At 37.7% G+C, this 27,961-nt stretch overlaps 1 protein-coding gene across 4 annotated transcripts in view; it reads right to left on the bottom strand.

Moving 5' to 3' along the window:
• Mcf2 (MCF.2 cell line derived transforming sequence) overlaps window positions 1-27,961 on the bottom strand; it is a 63,176-nt gene that overhangs the window by 18,904 nt on the left and 16,311 nt on the right. For 2 of the 4 annotated variants that reach the window (XM_070039635.1, XM_070039637.1), the window contains 14 exons: window positions 26,871-27,020; window positions 23,492-23,625; window positions 22,521-22,635; window positions 20,092-20,211; window positions 16,800-16,991; window positions 14,762-14,953; window positions 13,199-13,349; window positions 11,369-11,416; window positions 7,622-7,659; window positions 5,109-5,194; window positions 3,194-3,260; window positions 2,087-2,202; window positions 1,926-1,995; window positions 21-113 (listed from right to left, as the gene is read on the bottom strand). In XM_070039635.1, the coding sequence (XP_069895736.1) occupies window positions 21-113; window positions 1,926-1,995; window positions 2,087-2,202; window positions 3,194-3,260; window positions 5,109-5,194; window positions 7,622-7,659; window positions 11,369-11,416; window positions 13,199-13,349; window positions 14,762-14,953; window positions 16,800-16,991; window positions 20,092-20,211; window positions 22,521-22,635; window positions 23,492-23,625; window positions 26,871-27,020 (1,572 nt within the window). The remainder of the gene's footprint in view (window positions 1-20; window positions 114-1,925; window positions 1,996-2,086; window positions 2,203-3,193; window positions 3,261-5,108; window positions 5,195-7,621; window positions 7,660-11,368; window positions 11,417-13,198; window positions 13,350-14,761; window positions 14,954-16,799; window positions 16,992-20,091; window positions 20,212-22,520; window positions 22,636-23,491; window positions 23,626-26,870; window positions 27,021-27,961) is intronic. The other 2 variants (XM_070039636.1, XM_070039638.1) reach the window with 1 other exon arrangement.

The following is a 27,961-nucleotide window of genomic DNA, read 5'->3' as shown; positions in this document are numbered from 1 at the left end:
TACTTGAATAATTACTATACCTGGAAAAAGGCACATTCTGAGTACTTCTTCCAAATTATCTCTGATCTGGGCTTATTCTGACAATATTTTGCATACATCTGAAAATCATCCTTCTGGGATAGAGAACAAATTTGCACACATTACTGATTTGTGGATACAAACATTTGTTATGAAACAAGCCTGAGCAGGACAGTGTCAGGCCAAGTATTACAGAAAATATGATATGCAGTATTTATACTCTAACAACAGCACACCCATTTGACTTGGTGGCAGGACACAGAATTACATAAGCAAATCAAATAATCTCTACTGAGCAAGCTTACGAAGTAAAGGGAGGAGAGCCTATGCTGTTTGAGCTACCCACACAAAAATTCGTACCTATGCGCTAGTTGGTACTGAAAAATATGCTTTTTTATGCAAGTAGACTCTCAGATCTCTAATGAAGGAATTTATAACTGACTTTGAAGTCACAACCTGTGGCCCGATTCATACTGGGGACATCATCACTGTTTCATACACATGTAGGCATCTACTTATGTAACTTGCCCTGTCAAATAATTGTCCCCTAACCCTCAACTACTGGGCTATCTTCTCATTTTCTACCATGCATCCCATGAGTCACTGCTTCAGTAATAAGGCTACAGTCAACTTCATCATGTCATCTTTTGGGTTCCCAGGAAACACCCTTTATAATATAGTGCAACTCATCACCTACACAATTAATGTTACTTGAGTTTTTTTGGTTTTACCTGAATGACCTTTGGCTTGGTATCCACATTGCTAGGATAGTGCTTAGTACATAGTAGGGGTTCAGCAGATGTCTACAGCCACTATTAGTTGCCAAGAACTCTGCTAACCATATGAGAGCTATAACGACATATAAGATATAGACTCTGCCTCACAGTGTTTATCAAGTTGAGGAGACAAAAGATGTAGGCATATAAAGAAGCACAGTCTACGTTGAAGATCTAATGAATAACATGGTCTTTATACATTAGTTGCTTAAGCAAAGGTAGACAACTGTTCCGTGAAGAAGTTAGGGAAGAATTGGTGTGTAGTGCAAATGTATTTAGAACATGTTTAGAAAAAAATGACAGTTCTTTCTTAGCTTTATCCTCTTCTTAATTGGTAAACACTTATGGATTACCTATATTTGAATTTTTCAACAATCACCTCTATCCAATTGGCTCCAATATCAAGACAGGGCTGCTCTTTAAGGAAGATGAGGAACTAGATAGCAGAAAATAGAATGTGTGTGTGTGTGTATTGAGTTCAGGCACTACGGTACACACCTGTAATCCTAGCATTTGGGAGATGAGGGCAGAAAGATCTTGAGTTCAAGGCCAATCTGAAGTACATAGCAAGAAACTGTCTCCAAAAACTAATCTTCTGAGAGGAGGACAATCACTAAGCTGGGAAATTAATTATACTAAGCATATTCTTGCATGAGTGATCTTGTTGACTAAAGGAAAGCTGTGTTCATGAAGCTCTGGGAAATAGACACTCATGCTCTGGCTGCAATTCTAAGATTTTACATATATTTTAGTACCTGTTGGAGTTAATGTTCCTTCTCTAAAACTAAAACATTAAGAAAAAAACTTAGCTTATTCTTACGAAGAAGTTACTACTTTGGTGACCTATATTTACCTAATTAAAAAATAATAAGTAAGAACTGGTGGCTCATGCCTGTAATCCTAGCTACCCAGGAGGCTGAGATCTGAGGATTGTAGTTCAAAGCCAGCCGGGGCAGGAAAGTCTATGAGATGCCAATCTCCAATTAAACACCAGTAAACTGAAAGTGGAGCTGTGACTCAGGTGATAGAGTGCTAACTCAGTGCCCAGGCACTGAGTTCAAGTCCCAGGACCAGCAATAATAATAATAATAACAATAACAATAGCAATAAAGTAATAATAATTAAACTAACCCTTTCCAGGAAACAAGATCCCACTCTTTCTGGAGCATGAGAGCAATTTTCCAGGCTGCTCATGAATATGCTGTGAAATTTTCAAGAAAAAAAATTTATGTGAAATATAGTCAATCAGGACTTTAAAATAACACGCAAATTTTAATTCAACAATTACATACTTGTTATGGAATTCATATATTTCTGCCATATTTCCAAAGAGGATGTCCTTTTTGTTTCTCAGAAGAGGTGGCATAAGAGCAAACATGTCTGGATTATCCATTTCCGCTCTATAGCCCTACTCAAAATAAATACATACTTATGCATTTAAAAATATTTACATTTAACATTCTGTTATGCCAACAAAAGTACAGGTACAATCCCTGAATAAAGGATTCAATGGTGAAGCTCTTTGAATTTTTAAATATTCATATCTTCTAGTGCTTAATGTGAAATCCATGAAATGTTTTTAAAAGGCAGAATGATAAAATAGGAGGTTTTCCACTTGAAAGAAACAATAAAATGGCAGGTTTTTGGCTGGGCACCAATAGTTCATGCCAGCTACGCAGGAGGCTGAGATCTGGGGACCATGGTTCAAAGGCAGTCCAGGCAGGAAAGTATGTGACTCTTATCTCCAATTAACCAGAAAAAAAAGGCTGAAAATAGAGCAGTGATTCAAGTGGTAGAGCACTAGCTTTGAATGAAAAAAGAGAAGAAACAGAGCCTAGGCCCTCAATTCAAGCTCCAGTACCACATTGTCAGTTCATGCCATAGTACCAGCACAAAAACCCTTGACTATCAAGGTGGGTTTTTTTTTGTTTTTTGTTTGTTTTTACCAGGTTGGAAACAAAACTAAGTCTAAAAATTACCTATAGGTCATCAACTTCTTACATTCAGTTTTTCATTAAATTATAATTGATTGGGATTTTTCAGAATAAATATTATGCTATTTGTAACAAGTGAGCATTTTTATCCCACTTTGTTCTTTACATTATAATCTCTAAATAGCAACATGGAAATAATTTTAATAATCTAGTGTATTCCTAGAACAAGCTTCTCAAATTCTAAATCAACCATTCCCACTACACAGCAAGAATATATATATATATTTATTTATTTATTTATATATTTATTTATTTATGCACTTAAAACACAGTCTCTCAAACAACAGAAACAATACCCATCACTGTCCTTCGATTGAAATAGAAAATTGCCTGAAACATTTCTAATGAATGTAGTGAGGGACCATTCAGGAGAATGGAAAAAAATACACAATTTGCATCACTCACCAATAAAACAGTAAATAGTTCTTGAACATACACCTTTTCAGTCTGTATCAGCTCATTTAGAACATGGCTAAAATGAAAAGAATACATATTAATTCCTATCGTAGTTCAGAATCTCACAATGTTTCAATTATTTTCATTGTAAGTTATTTAGGGTAAAAATAGTTAATGCATAGCAACTACCAGTGTTTTTATTTTTGGCACCAAGATATGAAACTAATTTTGTGGTTGTTAGATAAGTACCACCTACAAATACTAAAGTATATTTAAAAGAAAAGGAGTTACTCAGTCGTTATTAACTTTAAACTTATTTCAAATAGGGTGCTGGCGGTTCACACCTGAACTCTGAGAATCACAGCTTGAAGTTAGCCTGTGTAGATAAAACCAAGAGACTCCTAAGTTCCAAGGAACCACTAAAAGGCCAAAAATGGATAAGAGCCAGCCTCAAAAAAGTCAAGTGAAAGCATAAGGCCCTGACTTCAAGCTTCTATCACAGCACCCAAAATATTTCTAGGTCTCTTAGATTAAAAATTAATTTGCTAAAAACTTACATAATATATGTCTAAATATCTGAGGCTTTATTTATCAATTGATGGGTTAACATAGCAAAAATATTTTCTAACTCACTGATTCAAAACTAATTTTTCTTATTATTAATATAGTCTATTTCTATTTTATTAAATTATATAAACATATTCTATTATATTAAAATATATTTCTAAATGGCCAAGGTGTTTTTTATTCATTTATTTGTTTATATTTGTTTCTGAGTTTAGTAGCCTCTCTTCCCATTTTGACACACCAATTTTCCTTGCTCATAGTAATTTTCTGAATTTTTCTAAGACATTATATTTATTATACTAGTTTCATGTGAAGATTGTAAATTATATTTCTACAGTAAGTTAGTCTAGTAACTTTGAAAAAATAAATATATTATCCTTTCAATGTGATTTCCAATTGACATGATGACTTAAAATTTACTTCCCTTCTTTAATGTAAGTAATCTAATTGATTCAACTTCTATCTTCCACACTTCTTTCTCTTTTTGTTTTCTTTTTTATTTAAGTCATTTAACAATTAAAAGTCTTTGAGCACATATATATCTCCATGTGACATGCTTCAAATTAATGGAAACTTAAAACGATGATGTGGAATTTAAATGTGATTATTCTGAAGGCTAGAATATTATCAAATTGGGAAAGTTACCACAGCAATCATTTCTGTTAACATCTACAAACTTGCATCCCTATAATATAGATTTTGATGAACTGTTTAATTCTTTTTCACTTCTTTTATAAAAGAAAAGATGCTGTAGCCAAAAGGTATAACATCTCTTTCCAAGCATTCATAAATTGAATCAGTTTTGGGAATCCAATGTAAATCATGGTGGTTATAGGTAATAATACTGTATTGTATACTGTAAATTTGCTCACAAAATAGATCTTAATCTTACCAAAAAGAAAAAAGAACTATATTATGTGAAAGATGTTTAAATTAACTTGATTATGGTAACCACAACATATTATTGTGCTATCAATGTGTATTTTAAATTATCTGTCATAGTAATTGTGTTTCAATTATATTAATGTTTGTATTTATGTGTCTTACATTATCAGTATATTACATTCTCAATTATATTTCAATAAAGATTAAAAATAGCTTTAAAAGTCCTTTCACTTTCCTTTCTAATCTCCAAAAAAAAAAGAGAGATGTAAATTCTGAAAAGGTCTTCTTAATTTTCCTTAAATCACATAAATAGACTACATCTTAATTTAGCCTCAAAATAGAACTTTTGATACCTAAATTAGTGTTTTAGAACCCTAATCTGTGAGCTTAAAATCAAAGTATATTTGTCTTGAAGACTGAACTTCCAACATGGAGATGTGTGTATAAGTTTGTGTTAAGAAACAAAAGATACTTCTTTAAAATCTCCAAGCTATTATCACTGTCCAAACTGGAAGATGGACCACAGTTGCTCTTCTGACAATCATAATCCTCATCATCCTGAAATAATAAAAGTGAAGTTAAAATATTATCCATATAGTAGTAATTATTCTTCAAGAACCTCAAGTCAAATTAAGTTCACTCTACATTCTAACTCTGTAGACAAATGGAAAAATAACTGTGTAGACATAGGTTTTTAAAAAGACTTTGATATATATAGTAGTAAAGTAAGTACACTTAGTTACCACTCTGGACATGATCAAAAAACACTAATTGAAGTTCATTTTATATATTTCTTTTGTTTGAAATGTGTCAGAAATGAAGTTTATTCATTACAAGCTGACTTTCACCTGGTGCCGATGGCTCATGCCTGTAATACTAGCTACTCAGGAGGCTGATATCAGAGGATCACGGTTCAAAGCCAGCCTGGACAGGAATGTCCATGAGACTCTTATCTCCAATAAAGTATCAGAAAAGGTTGGAAGTGGCACTGTGGCTCAAGTGGTAGGGTGCTAGCCTTGAGCAAAAAAAGCTCAGGGACAGTGCTCAAGGCCTGAGTTCAAGCCCCAGGGCCTGTAAGGGGGGGGGGGGGGCAGGAGAAGAAAAAGTTGACTTTCCAGATAACTAAAGTTTATTCAGAAGAGAACCAAAATAGCTTTCATGATTCTTTTTTACAGAAATCATTCTAAAAAATAATTACATGCAACCTTGAATTATTTAAGCAAGGAGAAACAACATAATTTATCCTTTTCATCATGACTTGGCGGTATCACCATACACTTGAATATGATCAAATCTAATGCTTCTTTCCAAGACTAGTAAAATGGGACAAATGTTCTATTCTTTCTTAAAATGGCTGTGACAACCCATTCATCATAATGTTAAGAATCATGAGCTGAAATTAGTACTGAAAGACATGTTAAAACTATGGAATCTGGCACTCATCTCTTTCCTTCTTTAAATTAGATATACAACATGATAACCAGGCCTTTGAAAGCAATATAGGCAATTCACTAGCCTGCTAATTATATATATATATATATATATATATGTATATGTATATATATATATATATATATATATATATATATATATATCATAGGCCACACATTGGTTCAAAATGCTTCACAATATTCAATTACTTTTCCCTCTGTATAAACAAGGAAACTAAGATCCAGAGGACTTTTCCAATGTTATACAGTAAGTGATGGAACTTGCCTTAAAAGCCAGTCTAGTTAAATGATATGCTGTATTGCATCTTAGAGATTTTTTTCTTCTCCTACTCTACCATTAACAACAACTAAAGAGCATATACAATCTGACAGCTCTGATGATATTCTCTGCTGGAACCAGCCTATCATGGGTAAGTGAGAAGAAATGTGTCTTAGACAGCCATCCTGTCTACTTATCCTCTAGGATACTTCTAGTATCTCCAATGGCTGCCTGAAACCACAGGTAGTTAGTACTGAACCTTCTATGAACTAAAATGTTTTCCTATATATATACATGTAGCTGTGATAGCATTTCATATATATATATGGATATATATCTATCAAAGAGTATAAGAGATTAACAATAAGTCATAATACAAAACATTTACAACTATATACTATAATTGTTAGGACAATGTGTTCTCTTTGTCCCTTCCTTCCTTCCTTCGTTTTTGTCTTCCTCCCTTCGGCCCTCCTCCTCCACTTCCTCCTCCTTCCTCTCTTTCTCTCTCATTTTCTATTAATATTTTTGGACCACAGTTGACTGTGGGTAGCAGAAAATGAAAAGGAAACTACATAACATTAGACGAATGGACCTCTTTCCTGAGCCCAGAGTACTGAAGACTTTGCATGGTCTCTTAGAACCTGACTTCTGGCTCTGCTTCACAGTTGTAGGATAGGAATCACTCATGAAAGAAAGTTCCTTTCATGAAATGGGCTGGTATTATTTGGGTTTATGCAAGTTAGGGGAGGGATGACAAGAGAAGCTAGAACTTCTATGCGGGTTTTCTACAGAAATGGTTCTGAGCTCAAGCAGGACTTGATCAATGATGCAAGCATGCAGGCCTCACTCTACCAGCACTGAAATTAGACACCAATTCAGCCCCAGTTCTATTTGGCTTTTTCTTTAACATGAATTCAGCTTTCAAATGCACAGTATCAGTCTAATGAAAAAATTACAATTAAGCCCCCATGCTAATTCTGCAATGACTACAAGAAGGTCAATTTTGCTGGGTGCCAGTGGCTCACGCCTGTAATCCTAGCTACTCAGGAGGCTGAGATCTGAGAATCTTGGTTCAAAGCCAACCCAAGCAGGAAAGTCTGTGAAACTCTTATCTCCAATAAACCACCAGAAAACTAGATGTGACGCTGTGGCTCAAGTGGTAGAGTGCTTGCCTTGAGCTGAAGAGCTCAGGGATAGCGCCCACACCCAGAGTTCAACCCCCATGACTGACCATAAAAAAAGGTCAATTTCGAATTAAATAATGATATTTACTTTTGCACTGCTGTGATTCGGTCTCCAAGTCTTCTTCCCTGGCAGAGGAATATGAAAGGAGAATTTTAAACCAAAATTAAACTCCACATTTTTTTAATGAAAGCACATGCATATTGATGAGATAATTAGAGTTAATATTCTAGTCTGTTTATAATAGTTATTTTTAAATCACACTACTGAAGACAGTGATTGGTTAGAATCATCTATATAGTTTCTATTTCTTTGCTTCTGTTTCACCTAGCCTCTCATTCTCAGGCATCAAACACTTACTTCTTGGCACACTGGGAACCTGGTTTTAGTACTCACAAGTGTTTGCAGGTTTAGTGCCCATTCTCACACATAAGCATTTAGGTGAATTGTACCTCACTGATTAACTAGATCAAAGGTTTTTTTTTAGTCAAATTTAACCTAATAATTAGAGCCTCCAATATTTATTTGACACTATATACTATAAAGATATATATATATATATATATATATATATACTATATAATTAAGCCCTATGAATATGTTTTGTTTAACCCTCAGTATCTACTGGAAAATGTACATAATTGTTATTCCCATTTTATAAAGAAAGAACCAAGGTTAAGCTCAAGAAGCACAGGAAGTATTGAAATTCATATGGTTTACCATCAAAATACATGTCACTAACCACTATATAACCCAAAACATGCTAGACTACCCCAAAAATCCTTCATCAAAATTAAAGATTTAAGCCAGGCACCAGAGCTCATGTCTGTAATCCTAGCTACTCAGGAGGCTGAGATCTGAGGATCATGGTTCAAAGCCAGCCCAGGCAGGAAAGTCTGTGAGTCTCTTATCCCTTATAAGAGACTGGAAAACAGGAAGTGACACTGTGGCTCAAAGTGGTAGAGCACTAGACAGGAGCAAAAAAAAAAGCTCGGGGACAGTGCTCAGGCCTTGAGTTCAAGGCCTGACTGACAAAAATAAAATTTAAAGGTTTAATTTTTATATTTAAACATGTTCAATTCTCACATAGTGAGCCTCTATATTATTACAAAAGAAGCCCAATGTTCCTAAAAAGCAAAGGGCATGAGCCAATCAAGGAATGTATTGACTTCCTAATCACCAAGGCAGCTAGCAATTGATCACTCAGGCTATATGAATCCTCCCTCTGCCCAGACAAATGCGCTGGTGTCAGGAACACCAAGGGAAAGGATGGGGCAGTATATTGTCTAGGCTGTCTATTGCATTTTTCTTTATTAAAACATGTATGTATGTATGTATGTACATATGTATGAACTCTTAATTTTTATAGCCATGTATAAATATTTGACATAGTGGGAAATATCATTCAAAAGCATTTTCTCAATAAATACTAATGTGTTCCACATTAGAGCCCTAAAATACAGAGCTCTACTTATTTGTGAAGGTAGATTAGGAAATAATTCCTATTTCTATTAGCTAAGTCTTTGTGTATACATTAAGAGACACAAAACAAATAGATACATAACTTAACATAGGAGGAATATACCTTTTTTCTGAAAAGCAATGCAGTTTTATATTCATTCAATAATATAGACACATAGAAAATGATCGCCCATTTTGTCAATCTCTGTATTTATGTTTATACAAAGATGACCTGCACATAGTCCCTGACCTTGTAGAATTTCCAAGTCTAGCAGGCAAACAGATGTTACTAAAGCTGAGAAGAAGCAGGGAGGCTTGTTGTCACACAGTGTGAACATGCACGTGAATAGGGCTGCAACAGAGGAGAGGGGAGGAACAGATTTATCTGAAAGACGTGACCAATAGATAGCAAACATTATGGTGAAGGAGCAGCTAGTAATGGGGCAAGGTCAATGAGGAAAGAGGATTCCAGAGACACCAGTGAGATAAAGTAAGATGGTTAGGAAAAGTGAGCAAAGACAATGAGGCAATAGGGAGACTGCGACAGTTTTGGGGGCCACTGATGGCATTAACATGTTCTTGAAAATTGGTATTAAGAAGCAATAGGGAGTCAGGAGCTGGTGACTCACATCTGTAATCCTAGTTGCTCAAGAGGTTGAGATCTGAGGATCACTTTCGAAGCCAGCCCAGGCAGAAATGTCCCCATGAGACTCTCATCTCTAATGAACCACTGTAAAAACAATGCACCACTCAAAAATTGGAAGTGGGGCTGTGGCTCAAAGTGGTAGAATGCTAGCCTTGAGTCAAAGAGCTCAGGGACAGATCCAAGGCCCTGAGTTCAAGCCCCATGACCACCACCAACAACAACAAATGTAGAAATGGGGTCTGGTGCTGGTGGTTCATGATTGTAATTCTAACTAAGGAAGCTGAGATCTGAGAATCATGGTTCAGAGCCAACCCAGGCAGAAAACGGTTAATCCCTATAACCAGGAAAAGCCAGAAGTGGAGCTATGGTTCAAGTGGTTGAGTGTCTGTCCTAAGCAAAAAACTAAGCAAGAGTAACTAACAGGCCCTGAGTACTGGTACAAAAAAAAGTATTGGGAATGGAAAGATAATGTGTAAACTGAGCATGCTGACTCATGCCTATAATATCAGTTACTCAGGAGAATAATATAGAACAAACAAAATGTTACTGAGATCTCATCTTAATGAATAAGCTAAGTGCGGTGGCAGGAATTGTGAGTGAAACTAAACGGTACGCTGCCAGACCAGGCAAAAAACAAGACCCTATCTAAAAGGTAGCTAAAGCAAAAAGAGCTGGGTTATGGCTCAAAAATGATGGCATTCCTGCTAGTAGGCATGATCCCTGAGTTCAGATTCTAGGACCTCAAAAAAATTGAACAAGAGAAGTATATGCATATGAGACCCACATAGGAGACTGGAGATAATTAAAAGTGGGGTAGGGGCCAACAAGAGGAAATGAGGTCCCAAACTTGGGCAATTTGGGCAATTAATGCCAGTAGAAATGAGGAAGGTAATAGACAGGATCACCTATTGCACATGTGGGTCTGAAGACAAGAGAAAGGTCTAGACTGCAGATACACATTGGAAGTTCACACTACATCTTACATTTTATTCCTCACTGGCTATATCCCTTCATAATCCTCCTCTAAACTCAAAGTTAATCCAACAAATATATGATACTTCCTGCTGTTTAGCAGGAGCTGTGTTAAGTGAAGGATTCCATTCAATGCAAAGAAAAAGAAAACAAAAGAAACAGAACAAAAAAAACAGTTTGACTCATTTTTATGGTAAGTCAACACATGCTTTCATTCTTTTGCTTGTGCTCTATATATTTGGCATAGCAATTAGTCTTAAAAATACTCAAGAGCAAATCATGATATAAACCTCACGAATTCAGTCACAGTAATGGGGGACAATGAACAAGGCTTGTAAAATAAATAATAGTTTGATTTCCTTTACAAACCATGATGGATAGCGGATAAAACCGTTTCTCCATCCATGTCATTTATTCATTAAGTTCCTTCTTTCTCATAAATACATTAAACACTTTTCAATCTAAGCAAACCCAAGCTTCTCCCAACAAATGGTATAGTAGGATTACAGATGGCCTGAGAGTCTTTAAAATGAATGAAAGCCTGATTGGTTGGAACATCACCACTTGTTTTATTTTGTTTTCTAGTGGTTATTTCATAGAAGATATTGAGCTTGGATGTATAGTCTACTTTTTAGTCATTTTCAACGCTGAAAAAGAACAGATCATTTCTATGAAAGGGAAAAAAATGCCAAACTGTTTTTTCACATGTTCACAAACTCAGATGTATTGATGAAAAGAAATATAATAAAGATGAGTACCTTTTAAAAAAAGTTTACATGCTTGAAAGAAAGAGTATCCAATTCCCACTGCAGAAAGAAAGTGTAAAGCCATTAAATAATGTCAAAAAGAAAAAAATGACACGTAAATAACAGCATAAAACAAAATTGGGTGACCAATGACTTCAGCAGGACTTGGACACTGGGCCAGCATCCCAGAGTGAAGAGCTAATCTTTTAAAGGACTTTGAAGAAAGAAGATGTAACACAAGGATAGTTTATTGAGTACTTCTTACAATCTGAAGTTTTTGTCACTTGGTATTCATAACAAATCGCTGAAGTTGGTAGCTATTACTATGAGTATTTTATAGACAGGAGACTAACGTTAGAAGATGTTAAGTGAACATAGCCAAAGGAGTCCAAAATCTAACTTAAAACTGTCTTCTGCTTATGACTATTAACCTATGCTATGCTTAATCTCATAGTTGGTGGATTTTATTCTCTTAATTTTTATTGTTGCCATCCTCTTACTAATATTGTTTATATTCCCAGTATATTTTCAATATACTGTCAATATATTTCTTCCATGGAGTCAACATTATTCATCTTAGGGAGTTTATATTTTGGGGTATATTTAAGTATTCCATTACTACTACAACTTTCATCATCTTAACCTACTTACCTACTTTCATCTCTTTTTAATCAAATCTATGCCATAGATGAGTTGCATTTTTATGCCCAGTATACTTGGCCCAAGTCTTCTCAGATTTCAAAGCTGATTCTCATACTAGTAAAGTCTCTGATTCTATGTATGGTCAAAAAAAATAAAACTTGGAGGAGTTGGGGAGGTGGAGAGGGAAGGGATGGTAGGGGAAAAACAAAGGAGGAGGCAATGCTTGATAGGAAATGTACTCTACCTTGCTCATGTAATTGTAACCCCTCTCTACAGTATTTTTACAATAAAAATATACATGGAAAAAATAATAAAACTTAATCACATCTTCATCCCTTCCACTCACTTAGGACCCCAAAGATCAAATTGCTCTCCCTTAACAGGTATCTCAAGAAAACCCTTACGATAATAGACCCACTTTATTTTCAGAGTTGTTCCCATACCATGGTAAGCATACACAAAAGCGACTAAAAACAAATGGAGTTTTTACCAATAAATTACCAACAAAATTATTATTTTCTGCAACACTTATTCAGAAAAAGCAATCCATGCCACTTACTTACCAGAAGCATAAAAAACAAGTAACAGTTTACTAGAGTAGGAATAAATTGTATGTGCATATGTGTTTAGCAGTTTCACATACTCTCCGGCCTACTGAAGAAAAATGGGAATTTGATGCTGATAAAGTTTTCACACTCATTTCTCAGGCTAGAATACTCAGGCTTGAGATGGCCTTCACCTTGTATTGTAACATCAATCTGTGATTTTTTTTGGTGTTTGTTGTTTGTGCTGGTCCTGAGGCTTGAACTCAGAACCTGGGTGCTATCAGCATTTTCTCTCAAGGCTGGCACTGTACTACTTGTGGCACAGCTCCACTTCCAGCTTAATTGGAGATTAGAGTATTTTAGACTTTTCTGCCCAGACTGGTTTGAAACCATGATCCTCAGATCTCAGTCTGCTAAGTAGCTAGGATTACAGGCATGAGTCACCAGCACCCAGCTTAACAGTTGTTGTTGCTTGATGATACAATACTCCCAATCTAACTCCTGTTTTGTACAATAGCATTTAAACATGACTAAATATTTTTAAATAAAATCTCAATCTGTTAGGATTAAAGAAAGAATTCAGTATTTCTACCAATTGTAACAAAGTGAAATTATAGCCAGACAATAAGTGATAGAAAGGTGAATATATTTTTACCATGTTTAGATCTGGTCAGATTTTCAGGGCCAGGAACTATAAACTGCATTGACCTTGCATGATTTTGTGTCTGTTTCTTGAATCCCATCTGATGGTTCTCAAACATACTTCGAATATTTTCAAGCTTGAGTTGAACAGTCTGCATTTGAATCTGTTGGTAGCATAAGAATATTTTAGGTCAGACTATGGCACTCAATCAAAAAAGTTAATTTAGAGCTTAAAGCATAACAAGAAGAAAGTTTGGAAAGTAAGAGAAAGCAGATGGATGCACTCTTTTCACATGTAGGCATAGAAAAAAACATCTCAATGAAAATGTGAAAATTAAAGCAGCAAGCAGTTATGAACTGGGTCACTGTGGGCTATGAGTTGCCCTTGTTGGCTGAGGGGAAAATGTCTGGAGAAATCACATTACTCTTTACTCGGTAGCATCAGAAATCCACTAAGTAAAAAAAAAAAAAGAAAGTCAGATACATAACATTGTCATAGTGCTTTGCTACATGTTAACCTGCAAGATATTTTCTTTATAGTTCTCCATGTTGTAACCAGTCACTGTTCAGACCCACCATGAATAACTTATCTTCCTGCTCCTCCTAGATGCTTTGAGGAAGTTACAGTGAAGCTTAGTTGCTTCCAGACAATCACATGATTATTGTCACTCTCATGTTCCTAATTTTCTGGATCAGTCCATAGGATCTGTGTATTTAGTTACTGCTCCAATCTCCTGATGACCTACACCTTTCTCCAGCGCACATAATTACAGATGCTCTTAGCTGTAATGGGAACCATTCCTGTGATCCCCAAGGGAGAAGTACTGGATGGCCTATAGTTCTCCACCCTGATCACATCAACTCCTTCCTCCTTTTCCTTCCCTAAGAAGACGCAGATCCTTCTGCTATCCCTTCATCTACCAGGTAGACACCCACAGAGCATCTCCAAGTGTCCAGTATAGCACAAAGGAAAGATGTCTCAGGAGAAGTGCTCTAGCTTTGAGCCCAACATTATAGAAGAGCTTTGGGCCTTTCTCCAAGGATGTCCCAAAAAATATATGTGAGAGCTTAAAATGTGTCTAGACTTTGAAGATAATAGAGTTGGAAGTCAAAAATGGAATTACTCTTCATTATACAGCAAGCAGAACCATGCACATCCTTCAGACTGTTTGGTGACTGACACAGACCCCCATGATTATTCCTGATGTTGAAAGAGGATTGTGCACATGCAAACTGCCACAAAGTCAGCCACGACACTGGAAATTATTACACTACTATAATTATGAGTGTCTGTGTGTGTGTGTGTGTGTTGCGCCTAGGGCTTGAACACAGGGCCTGGACACTGTCTCTGAGCATTTTTTCTTGAGGCCAGTGCTCTCTTATTTGAGTCACAGATCCACTTCTAGCTTTTTTGGTGCTTAATTGGAGACCAGAGTCTCTTGGACTTTCCTTCCCAGAGGCTGGCTTTGAACCACAATCCTCAGATCTCAGCCTCCTGAATAGGTGTGAGACAGTTGGTACCTGACTAAAGTTTTAAAAAATTTGTTTCTTTGGAAAAAACTCAAACACCTCCTACCTTGAGTTCAGGAGATAAAAACACATCAAATTCATACTGTAGGCTTTCAGCATCATAATTGATAAAAGGCAAAGATGACTCAATGAAATTTTTGATATCATCAAGAGCTTTCTGAGCATCTTCTTTAGTCTGAAACCTCTCTGTTTCCTGATTGGCTAGAAGACATTCCCCTTCATCACAGCATTGCCGAGCCTGGTGAGAAACATCGAGAGAAAAGAATCACAAAGAGAAAACACATTTGCCATTAAAAGAGCAGTCATTAGCCCTCACTTCTGTCCATCGGCATGGCTGCCAGAGCTACTACAAACAAAAATAACCTGGGCTGTATAGCACCTGTAATCCTACATGGAGACTGAACCTCGGGCAGAAAGGTTTATAGGCCCCCTTTTCAACCCACAGCTGGGTGCAGTGGTATGTCTTGTCATCCTATGTCATGTGAGATGCTGAAATTGGAAAGATCAAGGATCTAAGCCAGCTTGGACTGACAAGATTGAAAAGACTCTATCTCTACAGAGAAAGCCGGACAAGTCACACACAAACAAGCATACAAACAAACACACATACAACACCTGTGATCTCAGCAATAACAGGAAGACTAAAAGTAAGTAGATCATGGCTTAGGCGCAGATTCAAGACAGGAAGCAAGACTCTCTAAAACTCACCAGCAATAAACAAGGCTGGAGACATGGTTTGAGCAATAGAGTACTGGCCAAGCACATTCAAAGCCCTGAGTTCAAATCCTACTATTACCAAAAATAGAAAAAAAAATGGGATCTCCCCTCTGCAATTCTGATTGAGTAGCTCTGGGCGGTAAGCCAGACATCAATACTTTTACAGGGCTCCACAGGTAGTGCTGATGCACAGCCAAGGTTGGGAAGTGATGCATTGATTTCATAGCAAGTAATTTAATCGGCAGCAGGGGTTCACCCATTTGCTAAACACTAACACTTTTAGTTGCATGTTATTTTCCTCACATCAATGACTGACATCTGGAAGTGCTACCAAAATACGAAGTGTAATATTAATGCTTAACGAAGGCCAAGGACAAGAATAAAGATATTTTTAACAGAAAAGAAAAGGTTCGTATTAAAGTGTTTATCTCCAGATACGATGCTTATAAAGATGCTCCTACTTGCTATTCCATTGCCAGAAGCAGATCTGAGGAATAACCCTCCATTTCATTGCCTAATCGTCAAAGGAGTCAGACTCAGAAGCCATAGAGGAATATTCGCAGTCACTGTTTAATTTTTGGTGCTGTGCTATGAAACAGAAAGGAATTCGAGGCTTTGGCAAAATACCCGAGACTTTGAAAATTTATCTTTAATTAGCTGTACATTTCCATTCAACAAAGCAATTTATGAATACAATATACCTTGATCAATGTTACCCCTTTCAACATTCTCATCCATCCCCACACTAGACTTTTGAAAGTGTGCTAGGTGGAAACTATCACTAATAGAGGCTTCAGTGCTATAGTAAAAATAGAAGGTAAGCCATTATCGCCAAGAACATGATATTCACAAGAAATAATTGGGACTACAGTGAATCTTCCATGAATACTGCATAGTCTGATTGCCTGTAAAACCATCAGCCATGCACTAATGGTTGACACCATAATCTCAACTACTTGCGAGGCTAAGATCAGAAGATCATTGGTTGAGACTAGCAAAGGCAGAAAAGTTCAAGAGACTCCATCTCCAAGGTAACCAGTCAATCAAGGCTAAAGGCATGACTCCAGTGGTAGAGCATCAGCATTAGCATCAGAAAGCTAAACAGATATAAGGCTCTGAATTCCAACTATACCACCACCACAAAAAGAGAGAAAAACTATAATCAAGCTCAGACCATAAAACCTCTTACAAATTTAAACACAAAAGCTCTATCAGACCCTGACCCCATAAAGTCTGAGAAGATAAAGTGTATGTCACAAAGCACCAGGGCAAGACATGTCATGCAAGATGGACCTGGGGGGGGGGGCGGTGGTGGGAGGGGAAAGAGGGTGTTGTGTTTCAGAAATACACCATTCCCATCATACTACCTGCTGTAGGAGCTTGTGCATTTTTAGGGTCCTGGTGAGCTGTATTCGCTTCATTTTGATCTCATTAACCAAAACATCAGAGAGGTAACGGAGTTCACTGCACCTCTGGCAAATTAAATCAAGCGCGTAATGGTGATTTGCTGCAAGCTGGTGGCCATGTAATACTACACATCGGGCCTTTGTTACCAGTGCCTAAGATTAAGAAAGAAAGAAATTAAGGACTGCATAATCTCTGTTTATATAAATGAGAAAAAGGAAAGAATTAAGAAACAAATTGAGCAGGGCGGGAATATGTGGCCATAGAACTTAGCATCATATCTCTGCAAGTTGCAAAAAAAAAAAAAAAAAAAGCTTACAGTGGCAATAATTAGCTACAGTAGTGATGATAGTCATCCATCAGAACCTAGCAACAAAAACAAAATTAAACAACTCATCCCACTCAGAACATAGATAAGGGGGCTGGAAAGGTGGCTCAGTGGTAGAGCAATTGCCTTGCATCCATGCTGGGTTTGATTCCTCAGCACCACATAAGCAAAAAGAAAAAAGCCGGAAGTGGCACTGTGGCTCAAGTGGTAGAGTGCTAGCCTTGAGCTGAAGAGCTGAGGGACAGCACCTAGGCCCAGAGTTCAAGCCCAAAGACCAGACCCCCCCCCAAAAAAAAGAACATAGATAAGATTTGCTTTTTCTGGTCTATTTAGACTTACAACTGAAACACATATATCAAGTGAAGTGAACAGAAGCAAAAGGAAAGCTAATGTATTTCGTATTGCTCACCATTCACTTCAGAACATATCTGAACACATGAAAAGGGGCCCTAGCACCTAGCCTTGTCTCCATTCGGAGAACTATTGACTCCCCCAGGGATATTGAGTGAAACATTTGCTTTGCATAACAAAACAAAATGAAAGGCTAGAAGAGGTGGTTCATGCTTTTAGTGCTAGTTATTCAGGAGGCAGAGGTAGGAAGATCTTGGGTTGACACAGCCTGGGCAAGGTTATGAGATAAACTAAAAGCAAAAGCTCTGGAGCTAGAGTGTTTCCTAAGCAACTGTGAGGTCTTCAGTTCAATCTCAACAGAAAATACAAAGCAAAGCAAGATAAGGAAGTGAGCCATCTATCAGACTAATGGGAAAGCCAGTGGCTCACACCTGTAATCCTAGCTACTCAGGAGGCTGAGACCTGAGGAAAGTTTGTGAGACTCTTATCTACAATAAACCAACAGAAAACCAGAAGTGGCGCTGTAGCTCAAGTAGTAGAGCACTGGCCTTGAGCTGAAGAGCACACAGGCCCAAAGTGCAAGCCCCACAACTGACCAAAAAAAAAAAAAAAAAAGCTACAGAGCTGCAGTTTCACAAGATGAAAATGTTCTAGATAGAAATCTACTGCATAGTATGAGCATATTAACCCTACTGAATTGAATACTTAACAATGATTAAGATGAGAATTTTTACATCTTGTAAAAAAAATACATTAAAACATAAACAAAGCACCCTAGTTTGAAGCCAGTTTGCCTTATCCTATTATACCGTAGAGATTTGTAAGTGGCAGAAGAATCACAATGATCTACAAGCAAAATTCTAGAAATGTAAAATTTCATTACGACTGATGACTCTCAATGTGTGCTTTTACGTGCTTAGGAATCACCCATGAATTGATTCGTTTGCTAAGAACATAGCCAGAACTAGGCGCCGGTGGCTCATGCCTGTAATCCTAGCTACTCAGGAGCCTGAGATCTTAGGATCACGGTTCAAAGCCAGCTTGGGCAGAAAAGTCAGTGAGACTCTTAGCTCCAGTTAACCACCAGAAAACTGGAAGTGGTGCTGTGCTCAAGCGGTAGAGCACTTGCTTTGAGCTGAAGAGTGCAAGGATAGCGCCCAAGCCCAGAGTTCAAGACCCAGGACCGATCAAAAAAAAAAAAAAAGAACAAAGCCAGAAAAACACTGCCTGGCTCTTACATATGAGAAAGGTGAGCAAAGTTAGTCTATTCTGCATTAAAGGCACCCGTCCACGCTTCAAGATAAGAAGGGATCAGACTGTATACCCAGGTACTGGGCTAAGTGCTACACATAACTCAAAATAAAATTTTAACATGATAATACTGTTCAAAATAAGCATTATAGTCCCAATTTATAGATAACAGCACTGAAGCTTAGAACTTAAGTTACTAAAGTTACACAGCTAGCAAGTCCAATCAGGTCTACATGTGTGAGTCTGTCTGGTTTAACAGTGTATCATACAGTGAGCAATTAAGAAAAATTAAGGTACTTGTACATTACAATCATTTTAGACTGCACATATCATTCATTTTCATTTTCATTGAATTAATATCCCTTTGTAATGTGAAGTTTCATTGTGATTTTCCATACATGTACACAGTATCCTCTTCACCACAACCCCATTGTCCCTCCTTCTGCCCACTACTGTTCATTCACATACATATATGTGCATTACATGCATACATACATACACACATACACACATACACACATGTTACATCACAAGTGTCATTCTGTATGTGTGTGTGTGTGCGCGCACGTGCACACACACTGGTAGTGGGGCTTAAACTCAGGGCCTGGGTGCTGTCACGTTTTACCACTCAAGACTGGCACTTTACCACTTGAGCCACAGCTCCAATTTCAACTTTTTGCTGGTTAATTGGAGATAAGAGTCTCATGGACTTTCGTGTGCTGGCTGGCTTCATACTACGATCCTCAGATCTCAGCCTCCTAAGGAGTTGGGATCATGGGTGTGACACAACTATACCTGAGCCAAGTATTATTGATAATTTCCTAGCATGTCAAAAATTATTTATGCTATTGTCCCTACAAGTGGGCTTAAAAGTCCCCACCAGCCAGGTGCCGGTGGCTCACGCCTGTCATCCTAGCTACTCAGGAGGGTGAAATCTGAGGATCTTGGTTCAAAGCCAGCCCAGGCAGGAAAAGTCCGTGAGACTCTTATCTCCAATAAACCACTAGAAAACTGGAAGTGGTGCTGTGGCTCAAGCGGTAGAGTGCTTGCCTTGAGCTGAAGAGCTGAGGGACAGTGCCCAAGCCCAGAGTTCAAGACCCACGACCAACCAAAAAAAAAAGTCCCCACCATTATCTTAGAGACTAAACAGCATATCTGCGGTATTAACCTGAGGCCACACTAAATGAAACAGAATTTACGTGAATATCATTATTCCACTCATGCAGAAGTGTTGAGAAATTAAGCATAGTAAGGGTTTCTACTACTCCATTCACTGAAAATATTACTCTCCACAAACACCATGGACATCAAAACTGCACTCTTACCTGAGAGTTTTCCTCCAAGTTTTCCAGTCTTTTAATTTTATGTTTTACTTGAATTATATTCCCTGATACGTCAAGCAGCTCTGATTGTTGTTTCAATAAATCTTCAATATCAACTACAATCTAAAAACGAGAAGCAGAGGTTTTAAAAACATATATCTTAAGCTGAGTGCCGGTGGCTCACAGCGGTATTCCTAGCTAGTCAGGAGGCTGAGATATGAGGATCGTGGTTCAAAGCCAGCCCAGGCAGGAAAGCCCATGAGACTCTGATCTCCAATAAACCACCAGAAAACTCGAAGTGACGCTGTGGCTCAACTTGTAGAGTACTAGCCTTGAGCTGAAGAGCTCAGGGACAGCACCCAGGCCCAGCGTTCAAGACCCATGACTGGCAAATATATATAGTTTGTCTTGCTTTTTCCTGTAATAATAATCAAGTTTTTTGGTTTTGTTTGTACACTTTGTTTTACTTTGTTTTTTGTGCCAGTCCTGAGACTAGAACTCGGGGCCTGGGTGCTGTCTCTGAACTTTTTACGTATGCCTGGCACTTCACCACTGGAGCTACAGCTCTACTTCCAGCTGTCTGCTGTTAAATTGGAGAGAGGAGTCTTACAAAGCCCAGACTGGCTTCAAACCATGATCCTCATATCTCAGCCCCCTGAATCACTAGGATTACAGATGTAAGCTACCAGCACTCAGAGAATGATCGAGTTATACAGGAAATGATATGAAACAAGCATGTCCATGTGATTGCACTTATGGAAAATATATTTAGCCATTTTATTCATCAAAATTATAATCTGCTCAAATCTTCTATGTTGAGCAAAATACCCAACACATTTAATCATAGATATTTGAGAGACTGACACTGGAAAGACCGTGGCATAAGAGCAGCCCAAGCAAAAAAGTTCATGAGACCCTATCTAAGTCAATAAAAAGCTAAGTGCAGTGGCATACAGCTGTGATTCCAGCTATGCACTAAGCATAAATATGAGGATCACAGTCCAAGCTGATGTGAGCATGAAGACAAGTCTAGCAATTCATATGCAAGTAGATGCATAATTGGCATGTGGCAGAGAGTGCAATTTTGTGGGTACTGGTTTGGAGTCGGAGGACAGACAAAAATACTGGAAGGAGCAAACTGTAACTTTATTTCATTAAGGGAAGTCTTGTAAAGAATGTGGCATTTCTTGGATGGAACTAGAACAAATCATGTTAAGTTAGGTAAGCCAAGATCACAGAGCAAAGAGCATTTGTTCTCTCTGTTATGTGGAAGTTAGATCTAAATAATGCAATGAAACATGACAAATTATACCGGATTCTAGACACTCACATACACTGAGACCAAAAGAGGAGAGAATACAAATGGCACAATGCCAAAGCATCTCTTCATATTTATATAAAATAATATACATGCTGAAACATGTATATGGAAACAAGTCTTTTCTTAATTTTTAGGTTTTAGCTTTTGATGATTCTGTCTTTGTTACCTCATGCATGGTGTACTTACGTGTATATCTTTGGGAGGGTGGGGGGAGGACATAGAGGTTGAGGGAAAAGGGTGGAAAAGTGCAGCAGTGAAGCTCACTGGACACTGATGAAAGTGAACTATACAACTCGTGGGTGGAGATTGGAGGGAGGGACTGAGAGGGAGTGAGGGAACAGAAGACACTGTACTAAAGGAAATGTACTCATTATCTGACTCATGTAATTGTAACCTCTCTGTACATCACCTCTATAATGACAATAAAGTAAATGTAAAAAAAGAATACAGCATTTCTAAAGCTCCTTGAATCAAAGGAAGAAAAAGATGAGTAGTGACTAAGGTCTGTATTCACAATGTACATTTGTCAACTTAATTAGCAGCAAAATAGCTCACAAACAAGAGAAAAGAAAAATGAGTTTCCATGTGGACAGTACACACGGGACCACAGCACAAATGGCAGGTAGATGTCCAAGGATCCACCCAGAACAAAGTTCATCTTCCAAATAATGTATAATTAAATGTGATCTAGTTACTTCTGTCAGAAACAAACTCCTGGAGCAGAAAAAAAAAAAACGTATTTGAGCTGGTCACCAGTGGCTTATACCTGTGACGCTGCCTATTCAAGAAACTAAGACCTGGAAGATGGAGGCTCAAAGACTCAATCCAGGTACCCTTTCCAATTAACCAGCAAAAGGTTTGACTGGAGGTATGGATCAAGTGGTAAAGTGCCAGCCATGAACAAGAAAGCCAAGAGAGAGTGTGTGGTCCTTAAGTTCAAACCTTAGTACTGGTATACATAAAAAAAAGACATTATTAGATCATATGTTGTTAGTATTTTAAAAAACAAGAAGGATGTAAATATTATTTCTTGGCAAAGCTATTGCATAGCTTGAAATCACTTTATATTTAAAATAATAAATCTCAAGACAAAGATAATATTTGAACTGACCGTTTGAAAATCTTGTTCGAATCTCCATAGTTGCAGATACTGCTCCAATTTCAATTGGTGTTTTTCCCAAAATCCATCAAAAGCAGTTTCCATATCATGCACTTGAGTCAGCAATCTTAAACAAAGAAAAGTTTTTTTTTTTTAAAAATCTGCAAAAACAGCCATCTCTTTAGCAGGTATGCGGGTAAACTAAGACACTAAGAATTCCAGGCAAAGTCGCAGAGTGTGCAACACTGGTTCCGCTGGAAGAAAGATCTCCAATTTCCAGAAGTTCACAAATACTTCTCACACAGAGCAGGCTGCACGAAAAACCTGAAATTTATATTTTGCCTAATAAAAATGTTACACTACTTTATTGGCATACATTAGTAATACAAGGTGATTTCATTGTGATAATTCCATAGATGTGTACAGTGTATTTTGAACAAACTCACCTCCCTCACATCTACTATTACATTCACTAACTCCCCTTCTACTTCCTGTCTCTTTCAATTTTTTACACAATGTTTTCTGGGTTTTGTTATTGTATATTTGTATAGCCATCTGTCTGTCTGTCTGTCTGTCTGTCTGTCTGTCTGTCTGTCTGTCTGTCTGTCTGTCTGTCTCTCTCTGTCTCTCTCTCTCTCTTCAATCCTCTTCAGTCATTAGTACCCTCTGTTCTCTCCCTCTCCCTCCTGCTGATTCCATTAAGTCCCTCTGAGACTTATTTCCCCATAATCATCATCAACTTAGGTCTACATTTAATATTCTAGCAAAAATATCAGAATATCATTCAGTGCTAAAGAATGAAATTATGTCATATGTAGGGAAATATACACACCTGAAGATCATCACATCGAGCAAGATAAGCCAAGGTCACCAAGCCAAATATACATATACATATACATATATATATATATACATATACATATACATATTCATATTGGAGGGGGGAAATATATATGAAGCAACTCCAAGAAAGCACTACTTACTTGTTGACAGTTTGCCAGTCACCACAAATGGGATGTCGATGCTCAAGACTTGAACTGATAGCTCCTTCAGTGGCAGGTAATTGGAGATTTGTTAGCAGAATTTGTCCTTCTTTGGTTACAGTCATAATTTCATTCTGTCCAAAGGCACAACAGAATGCATTAGCCAGTTAGTCACGTACCTTGAACCACCAGAGACAAAAGGAATACATACTTATGGCACACACAATAGAAATGAAGTCCCACAGCTATGAGGATCCATGATGTCTTTGCCTTACAGATAGATATTGCAATCACATTTCATAAACTACCTACAGCCAGAGGTTCCACATGCCGTTTCTAGCCTCCTCTCACTGATGGCAAGTTCCAAGCTATTCCATTCTATTCTGCTAATAGCTTTACTGTGCTGAAACAAAGCAGTATGAATCAAATAAAGATGACCTTAGTAGCATACCTAACACATAATGCATGCTCAGAAATAATTTCTGGCCCATCTTTACTAATCCTTAAAAGTTACCAAATACTGTCTGCCTTATGTGATAACTTCACATTGGGTTTAATTCACTTCAGGTGTATATACCTCTGCATCAGACCTGATGTTTAGAGACTGGTCTAAGTATATGACCTTCTTCACACATCTTACAATGGTCTAATATTTTCTTCAGGAGCTCCAAGGATCCTCTAAAATGGCAAGCAAAAAATTGGCAGGAGTGGCTGGCAGTATGTAGCTGAGTAGTAGAATGTGTGAGGCCCTGAGTTTAATCCCTACTACCAAAAACCAAAAGAGCTAATATTGATAAAGCACCAGCTATGTGCTAACAACCATTGTATGTGCATTGTATACTTTATCTCATGTTATCTCTGCAACAACTGAATACCAGGAATGACTGTATACTACATCATCATCATCATCATCATCATCATCATCATCATCATCAATCATGCTCTGCATTGTACACAGAAGGGGAGATAAGCAAAGCTCAGAGGAAGGGAAACCACTTGCCTGACATCTCTTCTCTGTGAGCAACCAGAGATTGCTGTTGCTGTTGTTTTCTTATGTTTTGCTTTGTTTTTCCTGGACAGAATTTTACTTTCAGATTGTGATTCAAATCATTACAATGTCTCTCTTTGTTAACTAAGACGTATCACTACCGAGAAGGAAAAGCTGTCAGTGTACCCAGCATCGTCCTCCCATGAAGAACATGAGTGGTACTTGGATGCTTGGTACTTTTTATTCTTAAGTCTGAGACTGGGACCCAAACTCAGTACCTGACGCATTTGCTCATTAGTTAGTGCTCTACTCTAACTGAGCCACACCTCCAACCCCAGATGCTGGGTACTTTATCAGATTGCTCTTAAACTTTCTGAGGAAAGTGACTATAAAAGCACTTGCTCATTGTCAACATTGTGTTTCCACATCCTTCCAAACCCAGCAGTCCAGACAGTATTGAATAGGAGAACAAAATCAATTTTTCATTCCTGTATATGCTAGGAAACATCAAGCAGCATTATTGTGTAGGGGGAAAAAAGAGAGCTTACCAACATCTCCGGCTATAAAATAAATGCAAATCAAAACAACATTGAGATTCCACCTCACCCCAATTAGAAGGGCTATTATCCAGAAATCTCACAACAGATGCTAGAGAGGATGTGGCCAAAAGGGAATGCTACTACACTGTTGGTGGGAATACAAACTTGTTCAGCCACTCTGGAAAGCAGTGTGGAGATTCCTCAAAAGACTAAACATAGAGCTCCCCTATGACCCAGAAATCCTACTTCTAGGCATTAACCCGAATGATCACAAACAAGACCACACTAAACCTACCAGCACGATGATGTTCACTGCAGAATTATTTACCATGGCTAAGCTATGGAACCAACCCAGATGCCCCTCAGTAGAAGAATGGGTAAAAAAAATGTGGTATATATTATATACACAATGGAATTCTGTGCTTCCCTCAGAAAGAATAACATTGTTCCATTCATAAGGAAATAGAAAGACTTGGAAAAAATTATATTAAGTGAAGTAAGCCAGACCCAAAGAAAAGTAGGTTGCATGATCTCCCTCATTTGTAAGAACTAGAATATGTCTAGGATATTCTTAACAGGGGATCACAATAACCCAATTGCTTAGTACATAGGACCATATATAATGAAGTGCATCAACATGAATGCCAATATATGGAAACAAGAGGTTCTTATTACACCCCGTATGTAGTTTGTTCTTTTATTTTTCATTTCTCTTAGTTTTTTGTACCTCGTGTTTTTCATATAAGATAATGCAATACGTGGAAAGGAAGGGGAATCACAGAAACAGCAGGACAAAGGATGAACCAAAGCAACATTGATACTTACTTAACACTGTGTTGGATAGGAACTTTACAACTTGGCAGGGAGGGAAGTAAGGAGGGGTATGCAGGAGATAATGAAGGATGGGGTAACAATGATTAAAAACAAATGTACTCATTGCCTTACTTATGTAACTCTGACTCCCATACTCATCACCTTTTCAATTAAAAAAAGAGAGCTTACTGAAATGAACCCCAAGATAGGGATGCAAGTGGTTTACCTTTCTTGCTGTTGTTTTTTAATGTATTTATAATACAACATGTGATTTTTTTTGTTTCTTTTGTATGTTCTTCTCCCATGGTATAACCCCTGTTTTCACTGTATTTGATTCCAGTGTCCTACATCTTGTATATACATTTTTCTAATTTGGGGAGGGGAAAGGAAATAACAAAATGCTGAAATAAGGATAAAGTTTATCCTTAACAATGAGAGGTACAAGAATTATGTTGAAAACGAACTTTACAACTTGGGGGGGGGGGTGGAGGGAGGAGTTGGAGAGGTGAGGAAGGAGGGGATGGTTGGGGAAAAACAAAGGAAAAGGTAACAATGCTCGAGAGGAAATTACTCATTACCTTACTCATGTAACTGTAACCCCTGGGTACAGTATTTTTTACAATAAAAAAATATATACAAAAAAGAGATCAACTGAGATCAACTGAGAAGTGCTAGCCTGGATTCCAACACTAGTCCATGGTAGAGACAAAATAAACCAGGCATCCTGACTCTGCATTAAGTGTTCTTTCTCCCATTTCATACTGTATCAAACAGATTACCTATCCAACTCTTAACTTTCACCCTTGCCTTCCAAAGGAAAGAGCATTTCATGGGAGAATACATGACTTAAAAAATAACTATAAATTGTTTATTCTGAGATACTGTATATTCAGAAATAAACAGCTTGTCAATGCATCATTTACAAGGCAGCCTCAGATTTAACAAATACAGTACATTCTTCTCTTGTAACATATTGTTTTTGAAATATAATACATAAATATCTTTTACAGGTAACAATTGGTGTGAAATAGACACATACCTTCAACAGGCGGTACCTTTCCGTACGGATTGCCAGAATTTCTTCTATGGAAGGAATGTCATCTGGTAGCTCAGTCTCAGCCAATTCAGTTCCAAAGGACTGTAATACCTGAGCCATTTCTTTCACTGTGAGGGCAAAATTTTCTATAGCCTGCAAAAAGCCAGTGAATCTTTCATGAAACCTGTACCCAAAACACCAATACCTAGATTTTAGGCCAGGTGCCAGTGGCTCACACCTGTAATCCTAGCTATTCAGGAGGCTGGGATCTGAAGATCAAGGTTCAAAGGTAGTCCAGGTAGGAAAGTCAAAGACTCTTATCTCCAATTAACCACCACAAAACCAGAAGTGACACTGTGGCTCAAAGTGGTAGAGCACTAGCCTTGAGCAATAGGAGCTCAGGGAGAGCACTCAGGCAGAGTTCAAACCGCAGGACTGGCGCGTGCGCGCACACACACACACACACACACACACACACACACACACACACACACAACTACATTTGACACTGTACTGATTTGTATGCAGGTATCACAGAAAAAATATGTGGTATGAATTCTCCTCTGCTACCAAAATTCGGTGTTACCTTTGGCAATCAACTCTAACTCTGTGCCTAAGCCTCTAAGAAACTAAAAACAACGTTAAAGGTCTTCTTCCATGTCTTTTCTTTTTTCTAAATTTCTGGACTTAAATTCTCATGAGAACTATTTCTTAAAGATGTCATGTACTACTGGGTGCCAGTAGCTCATGCCTGTAATTCTATCTACTAAGATCTGAAGATTGAGGTTCAAAGCCAGCCTAGGCAGGAAAATCTATGCGGCTCTAATCTCCCATTAACCACCAAAAAGCTGGAAATAGAGCTGTGATTCAAAGTGATAGAACTCCATCCTTGAGCAAAAAGGCCCTAAATTCAAACCCAGCACCAGCAAACACACAGATATATACACACACACACACATACACACACACACAAGTTGTCGTGTACAGATTTATTTATGCCCTTGGAGACTAGTGTTTTCCTTGTGTTTATCAAACTCTAACTGGCAAAATTGCTGGATAGTAAGTCTACTTCTAAAGACAGGTGAGAAAAACGA

The sequence above is a fragment of the Dipodomys merriami genome, unplaced genomic scaffold, assembly GCF_024711535.1.
Source record: "Dipodomys merriami isolate MVZ:Mamm:240054 unplaced genomic scaffold, mDipMer1.0.p SCAF_3, whole genome shotgun sequence".
In the NCBI taxonomy this organism is placed as follows: Eukaryota; Metazoa; Chordata; class Mammalia; order Rodentia; family Heteromyidae; genus Dipodomys; species Dipodomys merriami.
Note: the sequence above shows the minus strand (reverse complement) of the source record. Positions and strands in the feature narration are given on the sequence as shown.